The 16,402-nt window shown below is 37.9% G+C and overlaps 1 protein-coding gene across 1 annotated transcript; it reads right to left on the minus strand.

Moving 5' to 3' along the window:
* Positions 1-9,137: 9,137 nt before the first annotated feature.
* LOC103942123 (protein ALTERED PHOSPHATE STARVATION RESPONSE 1) lies at positions 9,138-14,399 on the minus strand. The gene is made up of 4 exons (XM_048565347.1): positions 12,740-14,399; positions 12,356-12,519; positions 11,662-11,885; positions 9,138-10,663 (listed from the first exon to the last, which is right to left on the minus strand). Exons 1-4 carry the CDS (start codon positions 14,025-14,027, stop codon positions 9,919-9,921), a joined length of 2,421 nt encoding a protein of 806 aa, XP_048421304.1. The 5' UTR covers positions 14,028-14,399; the 3' UTR covers positions 9,138-9,918.
* Between the last annotated feature and the right edge of the window lie 2,003 nt (positions 14,400-16,402).

Here is a 16,402-nt window from a genome sequence, read left to right on the forward strand (position 1 = left end):
GGTGCACTGCATCTCAATGCGCTTGAGGAGCTGATTCACTAAGGTGGTTTCTTGCGTGAGGGCATTTGTCAAATTAGCGACCTGCAGGGGCATGTGGTGCTCGCCATTTGGATTGGAAAGTTTGGATAATGGGCGTCTCCAAGTGTGGTGGAAGTATAGAGGACTGCAGGTACAAAACTTGAGCCCAAAGTGGGCATTCTTGTAAGTAAGTGGGGTGAAAATAACCCTAGGTCGATCGCATGATCGGTGGTCGGAATCTAGATCGTCGGAGCAGGTCGCGAGGCGCGTTGAACTGACTCATGCTCGCCTTGGGCCTGTATGGCCGTAGGGCTATCACATCGTGGCCTGCTAACTGGGTGGCTTGCGTTGGGCCTCGTTGAACTGCCTGGCTAGCAGCGGCTACCGTATTTTAGGTTAAAGTTTGGGCCTGTTACTGTAGTGGGTTGTACCTCCTGCCCCGGACCTTCTGTGGCAGCTGCCAAGTTTTGGGCTTCCTGCCCAGGGTTTGGTTAGATGCGGCGCTGCAAGTGCAGTGGTGATGGGATTAATGTCGTGGCCTGGTGGCTTTACCGCAACTGCTGGGTCACTACAATGGTGGTGGCGCAACTTCGAGGCGGTGGGGCTCTTCCTGCCGTCGCGTTAAGACTTGAGGATTGTCGTCGTGGGGCTATGTCCTGGTCTCCACTCTCCGGTCTAAATCCTTGTACGTACAAGGTTCTGTTCATCATGGTTTTCGAATTTCCTACCATTGTATCATTTCCCTAGGGATTGATCAATAAATTTTTCTAGGAAAAATTAATTGATACGACGTGTGGGAAATTCAACGTAATACAAAATTCAAGAAACCAATGCAAGAGGCTTCTTCGAGTATTTGAATCAGCTCTCAATGAAAGCACCAATTTGTTGATGTAAATTTCCGTCGTCTTTAGTTTTGACGAAAATGCATGTGCAAAACAATCAATGGATCTTTGATGCCTAAGTCAGTTTTTCTGAGAGAGTAAAGTGTTTAGGGCTTTTTTAAGGGTATTAAAAGCTCTAAAAATTTGGTAGAATATGGGGTATTTATAGGGATAGGGTCGGCCACAATATTAGGGTTTTACCCTACACGGGGCAATATCCTATTGGCCAAGGTGTTTTGGAGAAATATTCTCAAAATATTCTTAAGTTATTAAATAGGAAATAATAACTTGAGATAATGGTGTGATTATCCTTAATTTATTTAAATTGGGATTACTTACTTGATTGAAGTCAATCTTCAATTGGGAATGTATTAAAGATATGATTTGGATAATTAATACTTATCTTTAATTTATTACCAAGGGCAAGTGAGCTGTAGGCGGTCGTATTCAACTGTGGGGACCTTCAGGGGTGTGAGCTACGCGTGGAAGTATCTGAGAAGTCTGCCCATTTATTGAGGGCAATCTTGTCTTTCTTGAATAAAAGTTCATGTGTCGCCTTTAGAATTTTTGAGATTATTTTAGGCTCCACAATCAGCATTAATCTCCTATAATGATTTTTTTTTTTCAAATTTTCAGAAATAAAAAATAATAATAATAAACTTTTTAAGATTTCCTCTTTTGAACGCAAGCAAATTTCTACCTCGACCTATGCCAACTGAAATTTTATTCTGAAGAGTGATTTGCTTCCCCCTTAAACAAACCTTTTAGGTTTGAGGCCACGTGGTTGAACCACACCAAAGAAACTTGGTCCACTAGGTTCCTATGGATTTGCTACTGCAGCTCAAAAGAGGAATGTTGATGTGTATGGGAATTAGAAGGAAAAAGAGGAGGAGGGTATTGAAAGACTTAATAATGAATTTTTTATGAGATCTGTTGCAAATTTTTACTTATCATTTTTAACGATTTGTTTCTTTCAAATTGCCAAAAAAAAAAAGCTTCACTATATTTTTCGTGCGAAAAAACATAGGAATGCAACATGAGTGTATTCATACGTGAACCTTCACCATTTTAATGCTAATTTTGTATAAACATGGCTCAATTATGAAGTTTTATTAAAATATAATGCAATTTTCTTATAATCTTACTTATCATTTTTACCACATCCATGATCAATATGATTCAAAATGAGAAATTGTATTAGGTTCGCAAGATTGTACAAGGTTTTTATCTACTTTCATCTTTTTTTATTTACTTATTTATAATTTTCCTTAAAACCCCACAAGATTTTCCCTTTTTAAATTAGATTTATAATTTTATGCTGTCATTTAAACTATCCTGAACTGGGGTAGTTTATTATCATATTATTACAAAGGAAAAACTGGAGAAAACATGTTTAAACAAATACCAATTTTCCTGGAATAGTTGACCACAAAATAAATAAATAAAACAGACACACTAAAAGGCAAATTGCAGAATCAAGCATACACCCCTCTTATTTCGTTTTCGGCATTTTTAGCCAAAATTGCCAAATTGGATTGCGTAACTTTATTCTTTTTGTTCATCATCAATCATTTTGATCATTCTGTGAAAAAATCTTTATTAAATAAGCATAGAATAACAAAAATACCTTCAATTTTTGTCATATTATTTTGGCATGATGTTTATTAAATTGAGAGTATTTTTGTTATTTAGATTCTTATTTCACATAATTTTTTTTATGGAGTAACCAAAATAATTGATAATAGACAAACTCAAAGAACACTTTTATTGATTTCAAATCTCATGTTTCCTTTTTTTCTTTTTTTTCTTTTTTTTTTTAAAGGGATTAGTTAGTGGCTCGCCATGACAGTCCACCCTTTCGAAGCCAAGAAGATTCACATAGGCATTTCAGCTTCCTCGACCACATCGTGTGATTCATCAGTGTTAGGAATCAAACTCAGGACATGCCGTATAAAATATAGGCCAAAGTCATCCCTAATCGCTGAACCATCCAATGATAATTAATCTCAATGACTATTATGACTAAAAAAGCTTCATTTTCCCAAATCTAAAAAAAAAAAGAAGTGTTATTGGCATTCCAAAAATCTTATTATACACTCCTCACAACTATATTATTATTTTTAAATATAAAAAATTTATAATGTAGAATGAGAAATTTAGAATACCAATAATAATTTCCTAAACAAAATTCAACTGTTTTCTTTTGCAGTACTTTAAGTTGTCCTCTATTGCTTTTTCTTGTTTGGCTTTTCCTATAGTACTGCTTCACCGTTGATGGATATGTATCAGAACTTGTTCGCTTGTTGGATTTGATTTTTCATCATTACTCTGTGTGTGTGTGTATGTATGTGTATCTTAATGTGTATTATGTGCAATAATATCCAATTGGAAGCATATATATATTCTTTCACATAAAGCTCGAATGTTTCTTTGTGGAGACAAATCATGATATGCCACTTAATGTGTTTAACAGTTTGATTCAATCTAGGGCATCATTCATTCCTTGTAGATTTGGGTTAACTCTGTTGGACAAAACAATAAAGTCGTTTTTTGCATTCATGGTTGATTCTCTATTTCTAAATTAGAATATTTTGAGATGCAAAAGTCATGTTTACATCTCATTTTACGTTTTCAGTAAATCCTCTTGTTCAATGGTGAAAATGTAACTTTGAGATCTATTTATTTCTTGCTTTTTAACAGACGGGACTCACCTCTAAATTTACACCTTCACTTACACTTTTCAACCTAGATAGAGATATTTACATTATGTCCATTAAAGAGTTTTCCAACCAAAAAGAAAAACGTAAAACGCGTGTTTGACAACGATTCCATGGTCTAGGTGCATCCAATACCTTTTCCATAAGTTGGTAGAAAGTACTAAAAAATTTCAATACACACAAATAGTAATATTGACACTCTTAATCAATATTAGAGTATATGTAATAGAAGTATGCAAATTTAAGATGTAAAAACAATATTAGAGCTTTACGTGGCATGTAGTTTCAGGATTACTTTGTTAACTAGTGGAATCCACTTTCTAAAGATGTAGAAAACTATAAATTTACATTTTCCGACTAAAATAAGTATTTTACAGCTTGTCATTGGAGAGTTTTTAGCCAACAAAATACTGTAAATGCCTATTCTAGAGTATTTGGAAGATAGATGTTTGTACAATTAAAAAAATAAAAAATAAAAAATAAAAAATAAAAAGAATTATTTTTGGCTATGCCCTCTATAACTCGATTTTAATCTCATTTTGCTTCCTGTAACTCAAAAGTTGCCACCTTATTGCATGAAACTCAATTTGCTTCACTTTGCCCCTTGAAACTCGATTTTGATCCCAATCCCCCCCCCACCCCCCCCCAACAACAAACTTGAAAGTCAACTTTATAAAACTCAAAATTCACTTCACATTGTCTTAGATCTATTAGTTTCTTATGTGGGTTTGATTTGGGTGAGCAGGGCTAATTTATTATTATTTTTTTCATCTCTTCAATTTCTTTTAAACTTAATATTCTCTAAATGTTGAATGTTGACGCCTGCTAGAGATTTATAATCAAATTCATTGCACATGTTGCATAGTCTTATTAGGTGTTGGGTCTCATATATGTTTTAAGAGGAGATCTATAAGTTTCAAGGAGAAGAGAGAGTCCATGACACGCCCCGATCCCAATATCTCCAAATAACAAGATAGGCACGTGCTAGCCGACACCCGAGGGTGACGAAGCCATTTTAACATGCATGCAACAAAATATGTAAATATAATGAAATACGCAAATGCGGAAACGTGTTCAGAGCATACAACTAATCAAGAATAATGTGAAAGGATTATTATAAAAAGGCACAAACAAAGGAATGAGTCTTACCCTGAGAAGACTCGAAGATCCCTACATAGAAATGCCCTGATGTTGGGATCGTGTGCCTCAAATCTAGATCCTTAAGGGGCGTAAAACCAAAAAAGTGAGTGGACCAAGGTTTATAATAATAGTACTAATAATAAGGAAATCATTTTCTTTATGAACATACTAACCCCCTATTTTAAAAACACATATAATACTACATAATAGGTTTTTTGAAAACTCTAGCATGTCATGAAAAATGTTTGTAAAACATGTATGTGTAAAACAATGCTCGATAATGGTGTTATTGCCGCTTGAAGGCAAATTCATAAATCTTATCAATGCTATACCCATTAGAGGTATCATAGTGGCCTGAAGGCATAACCACCACCAAAGGTGAAGATGTACGACACTAGGTTACGCCAGTGAAGAAATCATGGTCCATCACCTGAAGGTGAAGCTGTACAACTCCAGGTTACACCAGAGAATATACATATAATATATATATATATATATGTATATGCAATGGGTTCATCACCCAAAGGTGAAGCTGTACGACTCCGGGTTATGCCAGAGAAGAGATATATATATATATATATAATATATGTATATGCAGTGGGTCCATCACTCGAAGGTGAAGCTGTACAACTCTGGGTTATGCCATAAAAGAAACAGAGGGTCCATCACCTGAAGGTGAAGTTGTACGAATTTGGCTTACACTAGAGAATAAACATATACATATATCACACACTGACACTAGCCATGGCTGTGTCCTATGTCCATAGACGTCTACATACTTGTGTTGTGTGAATGTGTTGTATGATAACCCACTAAATAAGCACCGAAAACATAACTCAAAATCAAATATTTGTAACGACCCATCCCTAATATTTTGGGTTTTTATAATTTTTATAGTGTGATATTACGAAAATGTCCTTCGAGGAAAAAAAGTTGACTTTTGTGGACCACTTTGTCGTGTCACATAAGGTCAATTCTTTTAGCGTATTCTTGTAGTACTCATTGCTATAAACGCAGGGTGCAAGCGAAATTGAATTTGGAGCTAAATCGAAGATTTTACGGGACTTGAAATGATAAAGGTATTTTGGTAATTTTACAATTAGAGATATTTCTCCATCATGGACCATTAGGGTGGTGACATGTGGCACCGGTGACTCCACCAGAGGTACTGTGCTCCGCGGTGGACGTCGGCGAAGCACAGTACCCCAAGCGAAGGCCCGTGTGCTCCACGCGTCGGCCATGACACGCACCCACACGCTGGCCTAAAAAGCTGGGTTTGGGTCTGAGTCGGATTTGCTGGGTTTGGCCATTTTCTAGGTTAGGCCTGGGTTAAGGTTATTGGTTTATGGATTTGGGCCTGGTTTACATGGCCTAAAGATTTGAGCCGGTTTTGGGTTACAGGTCGGGTCGACCCGATTAGGTTCATGGGTTGCCAGACCCAACGAAGAAGAACATCGGTTTCTAGGGGTTTTGGCCAGAAAACTTCCCCGGCTCCATTTTGGGGTCAAAACTTAACCAAAATTGATGATTCAAAAGCCATATTGAAGCTGGAAACATGGAGAACAAGTCTATACCAAAGCAGGGCCAAGTTATCATCGGCGTTGGCCGAAAAATGGCTCACAAGCCTCTAGGTTTCTCGTCGAAAACTAGAAAACAATTCCCCGAGGCATTTCTGTATCAAAAAGAGAAAGGATCAAAGGTATCCTGAGTCTTACCTACGTCGAAGTTGTCGAGAACCTCTACTATTTTTGGATAGTGATCACAAACCTGAGAGAGAAAGAAATAGGGAGAGAAGATGGTGGTGATCTAGAGGGTTCAGGTGGTCTGAGGGCTCACCAAAGAGGCGAGGGGGTGGGTGGTGGTGTGCTCGGAGGGAGGGAGAAAATGGTGAGGGGGAAAGTTTCCCAGGGAAAGAATAGAAAGAAGAGAGGGAAAAAGAGAGAGATGGAGAGTTCTAGAAAGAGACAGAGAGATCACGAGAAGGAAAAAAATCGCCACATGTCACCACCCTAATGGTCCATGGTGGAGAAATATCTCCAATTGTAAATTTACCAAAATACCCTTATCGTCCTGAATCCCTTAAAATCTTCGTTTTAGCTCCAAATTCGATTCCACTTGCGCCCACGCGTTTGTATCGACAAGTCGAACAAGGATACGCCAAGGAAATGGATCTTACATGACACGACAAGACGGTCAACGTTTTTCCTCGAACGGCATTTTCGTAAATTCGCTTTTTAAAATTATAAAAATCATAATATTTGGGGATGGGTCGTTACAGTACACAAGTTAAAGTGGAACAAATTTTGAGTTTTAGGGAGTAAAGTAGTGACTTTTAAGTTACAAGGTAAAGTGAGATTAAAGTAGAGTTATAAAGGGTATAACTAAAAATAAAGATACAAAATAGATAAGAAGTCGTTCATATTACCACAAAAACAAAAAATTTGAAATATTTTATGTAAACCATTACGATTTCATACTCTTTTATTATTTGTTTTGCATTCCTTCAATTTTGTATTTCCAGAAATGTTAAGCAGACTCTCAAAAGTAAGATTCTCTATGAACAAACTGTCATCTTATGTTTTTGGCCCAACATTTTAATAATATTAGCACGGAAATTAACGTTAAAATGTATGCTAATAAAGAGTCTAAGAGAGTCTCTTAGCATTAGTCTTATATTTGATTTAAAGTTCAGAACATTTCTATATGCTTATGTTACCCCCAGAAATATTGGATCCTGGGTTATCATAAATACGGTAATTATAATGCACATAATTTGAAATGATTGGGTGAAAACTCAAGACTGCCAGCAAGGTTCTGTACCCGGAATCATATCCATCTGCGGATTCTGCACAGTTGCCAAATGAGAAAACAACAATAGATCTAGTAAAAAGACATTTCAACACACAGTGGTGAAATTGAGAAAAAGGAGTGCTTGGGTGTGGCATAGTTTTGTTGGTTCCTCCATTGCATTTAAATTTAATTCCACTCACAAAAAGAGAATAAGTTTAGGCAATCGAAGAGCTATTAATAATTGCTAATTACCATGTTAATCACAAGCTTTTATTCTCATTTTGTAGTTGTACAAACTACATAGAGACTGTTGAGAAAACCCAAGAGAGTTTTAACGAAAAATTCATGGTATTATTTACTGTAACGAAAAACCATATTTTTACACTAAAAAGTCAATCCTGGTACTATTCACTTTACCATTTATTTTGCCTTTATCATTAAAACTCAAAATTTTCAAGCCTATTTCATTAGTTTTCATTTTTATTTATATGCTAATCCGGATTGCTGAGTTCATGTGTGCGGATGCTCGTATAGATCTGTAAATTTAATCGTGTGAGACCAATGACCAAGTATGAGGAGACCCACTCCGTTGTTAGGATTGTCAGACGACTAATGTGTCCAGATGAACGTAAGAATTCCTCTCACAAAACAAATTCAAAACGTCAAGTCAAAGTCAATCATGCGCGTGTAGACCGATATTATTATTTGACACAACATAATCAATTATATCATGTGTAAAATTGTTCTCACAATAATACATGTCGTCAATAATAATCTACACACATCATGCATAGGAACGTTCCATATGCATCAACGGCCAAAATTAATCCCTTGTCGCCCTTCTAACTATAAAATGTCAAATTTACCAAAAAAAAAAAAAAAACCAAAAAATGTCAAAAGCCAAACCCAAGATGGCTGCCTCTGTTATGGGGATCGTAGAATAGTCCGTACGACTTTCGGCAGAAAGTCAATCTGTATTGGATGAAGCCGGATGGGTCATAAGCTTTATTAATGTAGTCCCATTCAAAGATTAGCACGAACCTGTCTAATTAAAGGTGTGCTTTTACATTGCATCTTTGGACTTCCCATCGCTCTTAATCTTTAATCTTTAATTAATTTAATCACTTTTCAAGACATTTAGTACTAAAGTCTAGTGGTATTCCTTCTCACATATAAATGAAAGATGTTAGCTTCGATTGTCGCCAAAGACGAATTTGAACCATATTATTACTAGCTTATTGTGAGACTAAACCCGCCACCTCCTTCCAATATCGTTTGTTCAAAAAAAAATTTTATCACTTTCCAAATAATCTCTTTTTTTTTTTTTTTTTTTTTTTATTCTAAATTACGCAACTGTGGCTGCTGGGAAGCATACGTCAACAACAACAAAAATGGCCTAATCACATTTCTCACTTCATAATCACTGATTTACACATTGTCTCGACAGCCGATGGCTCGGCGAACACCGGTCGTGATGCGAAAAAAATTGATTCGGTTCGTTTTCTTATAAAATGTTGCTGTCACTTTGCTGAATTTTGCCAAAGGTCGTCTGAACAATTTGATATAAATGAAATGCTGAAAACGAACGACAGAGGAAAGAATATTAAATTTATTTATACAAATTCATCTAATATTATGTTATGGGCACATACGGGACTTGCGTCACTCAAAGCAGCCCATACACAGACCACTACTGCACTGAAACTCATCGCCATCACAAAACCGAAAAGGACATCCGCTTACTTGAATTATTTTGGCCCCAGTCGTGCAAACTTTTGCCCTTTTCATTGGCGAATGCAGCTCCGACCCTTGTTTTTGTTTCCATGTCGCTCGTACGCTGCAAATTGCAACTTTTATGTCAAGGACCTCCACAGAAAGTAGACTTGGCTGATTCATAGAGCAGAGGGAGTCTCTCGTACTGCGATTGATTGCACAAGCAACCATCGCTTCAGCACACTTTGGCCTGAACCGGCTTTGGAATCATTTCTGCTATCGGTCAGTGGACAAAGCGGATATATAATCCGTAATAACTTATCTTGTGCTTGCCCTTCGTCTTTGCTTGTGTAAATAGTGAATCAACGGTGTTGGTCGTCTCATTAAATTAAAACTGTAGAGTCGACCTAGATAAACATCTTGCACCGTCGATGTAAAGCCGCAAGCAATGGCTTCTTGCTGAGCTATTACAGATGATCCTGATCATAACCAAGTCTTATGCCAGCAACATTCACTAGCCAGAGCAGTCCATCAAATGGCGAAGAGTGGTGAAGAAGGTTTCACCAAGGAATACAATTTTCTCAAAGATCTTGAGCTTTCAAATTCTTCACTTAGATGGCTGAAAAGGGATGGTCATAACTCCATCTAACCGAAGAGCCCTATGAAACCCTCTCGGCTGCTCTAGCAAGCCTTTCTTCTTCATTACGTTGCAAAAGCTCCTCATAAACTTTTGTAGAGCTATCGGTGAACCTTTCCATGGCCTCAAAAATGCGTTGCAGACAACCCTGTAAAGTACTATTTCTAGTGTCACTCTGATATACAATCTGCCCAGCAACCGAGAGTCCGTCACCATCCCCTGATGCTAGCACAATTTTCTTGTCTAATGCCTGAATTTCTTTCTGTATTTTTTGGTCCTTTCTATCCAATTTCTTAACTTGTTTCTCTTGATCCTTGTTTGCCACCATCCTCTGGCGCATTTCAATCTTATCTTGTTCCCAAATCTGAAGCACACTTGTGGTGAAAATACGCATCGACTCAACCACCTCTCTTTCAGATATATTTTCCAAAGCCTGTGACCACTGGTTACATATTACAAAAATTGGGGGTGCACCTATTCTACCGGGTGAAAAGGGAACTATTCCATCTGGTGTTTCTTCCGGTTCATACAGAAGACATTTTAAAAGCCACTTGTTCAAAGCTCGCACATATCCCTTCTGCGCACTAATCCAAGTAGAGAATCTGAAAGTCCAGTTAATAAGCTGATGTTCAAGCTGCAATGTGGCATCAAGATGACCATCAGTAAGCTTTTTTCCAGATCCAATAGGACCTAAACCTCTGGCTTCTCTAACTGCTAGGCACTGGCTACTATGACATTCGAGCATACATTTCCACATCCTGGTTAACCTGAAGTGTAAGAAAATAAAAGAATTAGGCATGTGACATGAATATTGCATTCACAAAGTATATAATTTCCCACAAACCAATCTTTGTGTAAATAAAATCATACAGTTACACACGTGAGTGGAAACAACCACCAGTATGATTGTCAAAGTCATAGATACAAACACGATTGCAAATCAACACGCATAAGCCTATCCACTATCACCATCACCTGGCCAATCTTTCGTATTGCCAAAATGAGATTCATTGATTACTAGAGGCACCTAAATTCTTATTACCACCCTTATATTATAGGTAGGTGTTGTTCAAGACACCTGGATATTACGAAAAAGCTTCCAGTATGAGACTTCAGGACCCTATTTCATATTTTCGGTCACAAGAGTTTTTGGAAGCCATTCATGTGGTTCTCAATGCGGATAAAACCATCAAATTACAAATCATAAAGAAACTTTGATCAAGATTTTCTCCCCTTCTAATTTTTAGCTTTTCAGTAACACCTTCCAATTTTTGCCTTGCGTCTTTTTTTATCTTAATTACTTATATTCTCTAACCAAGCCTAATTCCCATTAATTTCATTCTTCGTCTTGAAGAACTCTTAGCACGAAAAATAAAATAAGAGTACCAATGGACCTACCAACTCCTTTAAGCTTAATTTTTGGAACATTGGGAATAGGTTGAACCCATGATCTACTACAGTTCTAACCCTTTTCCCCACCCCCTCACCACTTGTGCTAAATGGAGCTAATTATTCAATCAATAAATTAATTTTTCAAATATCAAGGACTAGCAATTGAAGGTCCAGGAAATATATTGAGATATAACCTTACCTATAACATCATCACACGGGTAAGATTGACTACGACTTGTCAATTTTGAAAATTTTAATCAAGAGTTATAACTAAGCTTAGTCCAAGATACGTGGTCAATGAGGTGACGACAAATAATCATACGAACAAAAAAAAGTATCCATAAATGCCACAGAAATTGGAAGATGGACATACCCCTGAATTAATTCGTTCAGTTGTGGCCATAATTCTTCATCCCTGATCTTACTTATAGTCACAGATATCTTGTCTACCACTTGAATTGCAATTTTAATTTTTGTGGACAGACTCCTTATTAAAGTTCGAGTTTTATCAACTTTATGAGCTTCTGCGCCCCTTTCATCTAAATGCTTTAGCTTACTGACCTTCCTGTCATGGATCACCCGCATCTTTTCCTCGGCCTGAAAAATTATAAGAAAACTTGTCTGTAGGGTCACAACTGACAAAGACAAAATTAGAGAGGGCAGAAATATGAATACACCTGGTGGTGAATAATAATGTATGATGGTGAGAACACCAAAATATCAATTAAAGAGGCCCTTGAGCCCTTCAGAGGGCAAATATGCGCTGGTCGGACCTAAAAGAAATACATTCCTTGTATAGAGATGTATCAATAAAGACACTTTATATTTGAAATTCACATTTAAGCAAACAAAAGACGAGACTTTATTATGAATAAGAAAAATAAAAGAAATTCTAATTCGACACTACTTTGGAACAACAAAGGATCATGAACCATGTGTCTGGCGAAGCATAATTAGAAAAGTATGAATTGTTCAAAGAAACCCAGATGGCTCAGACTCATAAAGGTCAAAGATATAAAGATGACCATGTAAACATTTAACCGGTAACGGGAACGGAGGAAACATACCTTTACTTCATTGTAGAGTTTCTTCTCCCAAAGATATAGCTTGTGTAAGGTGGAAGAGAGATTTTTGGACCTCAACATCAATTCTTCATCGAACCCCAATTGAGCAGGAGCAGCCACTTGAGCAGAGGTCGATGGCTCGGCACTAGTAGAAGGTTGCGAAGAAACTGATCACAAACACAACACAAAAGTCAAATCTCTGCTTAATAGAGTTCAAATTCAACAAAAATTAAACATAAAAACCCAGATCTGTAAACTTTCCACTTGAGGAAACTAACTACTACACATCAAACGCATAAAAGTTAAAACTTCCCAGGTAGATCAAAATTCAAGCAAGCAAATTTTTAGTAATCAATCTCTTAAAAAGGTGTATAATCCCATACCCACCATGTTTTTCACCATGGGGAAGCTTTCCCACCTCGAGCATCTTGGAAATTTCTTTCCCCGACTCCGAAGCTCTCTGAAACTGAATCTCAATCTCTCGAGCAACTTCGAAAGCATCTCGAGACCCCGGTCGAGCTTTAGCTGCAGCTCCGCCATTGCCACGGTCCTCGCGCGTCTCCTCCTCATCCACAATCTTCTTCTCCATCACATGGACTTCATACTCCACCCCACCACCATCAGTCTCAACGCTCGGCCGAGCTTGATAAACCGAGGAGGGCTGCGTTTCAGCTGCCTCATCGTCCACAACAGCCTTAGAATGCTTCCCGCCATCCACCACATGCTTGTGGTCCCTCTGCACCTCCTTCACCACCTCCGGCTGGTACTCCACGTCTTCCAATTCGGGAATTCCCTCTTCGTCTCTCACCTCCTTCAAGTCCCGACTCGGAGTGTAGGCAGAGTACTTTTCCTGAACATCGAATAGGTTTAAAAAATCCCAAGCTGAAGCTCTTGGCGGCGAAGGCGGCGGAGGAGGTGGCTTAGACGAGGTCGAAGCCGAAGCCTGTGGCGACGGTGCTCCATATCGGACCGGCGGAGAAGAATTACCGTAATTGTTATACCCACTACTCCCTCCGCCGTAATTATACGCACCACCGTAATTGTTAAACCCACCGCCGTAATCGGCATAAGGATTAGAGACAGCGTCTGGATAACTATTTGAATTTTGATATCCATAATACGAATTCGAAGAAGAAGATTCCCCCAATTGAAACACGTTTTCGGGGCTCACGGGTTTCTGCCGATGCACCACAGATGGCGTCGCTTTGTTCTTCATGTAATTCATGCGCATAAACCCATCTGGGTACGAATTGAAACCCTCCTGCCCGCCGTCCTCCATGTAATCAATATGACCGCCGTAGTGAGTATCGTGCAGTGGCGACGAGTGGCCGGAGAGGTGGAGCGAGCCGGAATCGTCGTCGGAAGAGTGAAAGTGGAGATGGGACCCGGAATTTGAATTTGAGTGAGAGTGGCGCGGCGGCGAGGATTTGGTCTCGCCTTTTCTGGCCGGCGGGAGGTTGAGGTGGGGTGAGGACGGCGACCCGGATGAATTGCCCACCTCCTGCTCGATAAATTGATGCAGAGAACGGCCGATTTCTCTGAGGGAGCTAATATAAGCGATGTGGGCCTCGGCGAGGGCGTAGCGCTGGTGAATCGCCTCGTCGAGGAAGCCGCAGCGCTCCCGGCATAAGGCAACGGCCGGAAGTTCGTCGGGCTTGGAGCTCGTGCAACCCATCAAGCGGGAAGAGAAGGCAACTTTATCAGTCTACGGTGAAAAATAGATAGTGGGTTAAGGCGAGATCAGCTGAAACATGGCGGGCGGATTGGGATTAGGATTCTGGTAGCTGTTGGGTGTTACTGTCTGTTTGTTTCTCGGGAAAATTTCGAACTTAGGGTTTGTGGGGAGGAAGATAAAAGAAAAGTAAACGGGAACGAAGGACAAAGGAGAGGAAGGAGAAGGGAATCTTTGCCAGCGCGGAGTTTGTCGTTGGCTTGCAGCAGAGAGAGACAGAAAGCAGAGAAAAGAGAGAGGAGAGTGCACAGTGTGTTTGTGTTTATGTGAGAGAGAGTGAGGAGTGAGAGAGAGAGAGAGAGAGAGAGAGAATGTATTGTATTGCTAGAGAAGAGAGAGGAGAGTGCACAGTGTGTTTGTGTTTATGTGAGAGAGAGTGAGGAGAGAGAGAGAGAGAGAGAGAGAGAGAGAGAGAATGTATTGTATTGCTGGCATTGTGCGTGAAATACCTTTTAACAAAACTTTCCGTTGAGAAGACCAAATTAATTCTATTCAAAAAATAATTAAAATAAAACACCTTTTTTTTAACAAATATAAAACACCTAATGCTAAATTAATTTCGTTAAAAAATTATTAAAATAAAAGTTATAGACAAAATAGTATATTAAATACAAAATAATTGTAAATTATTTTTTTAAAACCTCAAAAGCAAGAAATCATATCAGTTGTCCATTTTTTTTCAAATTAAATAAATTTTTAGTGATAACTTAATTATTTAAAGATCATCACCAAAAATGAAACACTGTAGTGACTCTTTTATATTTATTTTTACATTATATATTTCAGATTTTTAATAAGTGCATGCACAATTAATGGCTAATATTTCAAATTTTTATTGGGTGTACTTTTTAGGGCTATATCTTTTTATTTTAAACATATTTTAAGTTTGGGTAACAACCAGATCAGCGGGGAGATTTTTGAGAAATTGAGATGGTTTATGGTTAGAGACGCACATAATTGGAAATTCAAATTATAAAATTTCTGTTTTGAAATTTGACCAAGAAAAAATAAATTATTTGAATTATTTGGGTTTAGGAAAGGTCTTAAAAATAGGACAAAACGAGATTGGGTTTTGCTTTGACGGAAGGTTTGACGCTTGTAGCCGCCCACCATATTTTCTCGTGGCTTCCATTCCGGAAGTACCCTTGTAATTTTCCTGGGGATTTTCTAGGTGGTTTGAGTTTTACCTTTCTTTTCAATTTAGGTAATGATGATGAAGGTTTTCACTTTTCACTGTGGACTAATTTGTGTTTGTTTTTACGGTAGTAGACAATGTTAGGGAAATTTTATGAAAACACTTTGGATTTTTTGTCATCTCATAATTTAACGTCAATTATTGCGTAAATATTATATAATATTGTACAAAACACATGAGGTGGCAAAAAATTCATGAAGAGCCTCGCTTTTGAAAGAGCCTCTTTAGAATTTCTTCGACGTTATTGGTGCCTGTGGGATTAATGATTAATTAAGAGGACAATTATTATCATAATATTAATGGTTTTATTTTAACATAGTTTCAGGTTGGTTGGACTCAAATTTCAGTTATGAATATAAGGTTTAACTAGTTGCAGATCAAGAATTAACTGGCCAATTTTACCAATTAGATTGTGTAATTATGTGATTCTAAAATGTAATTAAATTACCATTGTTTTGCCTAATCATAAAAGAATCGTGACAAATTGGCCATCCTCATTGAACATGGTAAATTGGGTTGTTAGTTTTTCTTCCAATAAGATCTGCATGAGAAGTGGATGGCTGCGTTTGAGCTAAAGCTGTTAACACCCATTCTATGAAACTGGTATCTCACATATAAGTTCATGTGTCAATCATGTGATATAAGAATTAGAGAGTAGACGTTTGCATTGTGAATTTTGAGGGTCTAGGCTGATTCACACATTCTGCAACGAAAAAAGTTCATACTTGAACATTTTCGCACAATACGCAGTATGATCGTTTCATATTAATTAGAGGATTGAATGAGTGTGCCAAATACCTCAACCACAATCCAATCTACAACTCAAAATCAATGAGCATTGCCTCAAAAGAGGCAAAGAGATAGAGAGGAAAGAAAAGGTGAAAAGAAAAGACAAACATATGAGATGGGTTGGCATTTGGCATTTCAAAGATGGCATATTAGCATCATATGCACACATTAGGGCTATGAAAGGTAGCTAAAGGTGAAGAGAAGATTGGGACCATATAACAAGAATTCCAATTCCATTCAGGGGTCTTGAACTCCAAAAGAGCATCCATTTTGCAATTTGTAATTTGCAATTTGCCATTTGCAATGCCAGTGTCTAGCAGCAACCAGAAATGTT

The sequence above is a fragment of a genome, unplaced genomic scaffold (assembly GCF_019419815.1).
Source record: "Pyrus x bretschneideri cultivar Hongxiangsu unplaced genomic scaffold, Pyrus_bretschneideri_v1 Contig10, whole genome shotgun sequence".
NCBI lineage: Eukaryota > Viridiplantae > Streptophyta > Magnoliopsida > Rosales > Rosaceae > Pyrus > Pyrus x bretschneideri.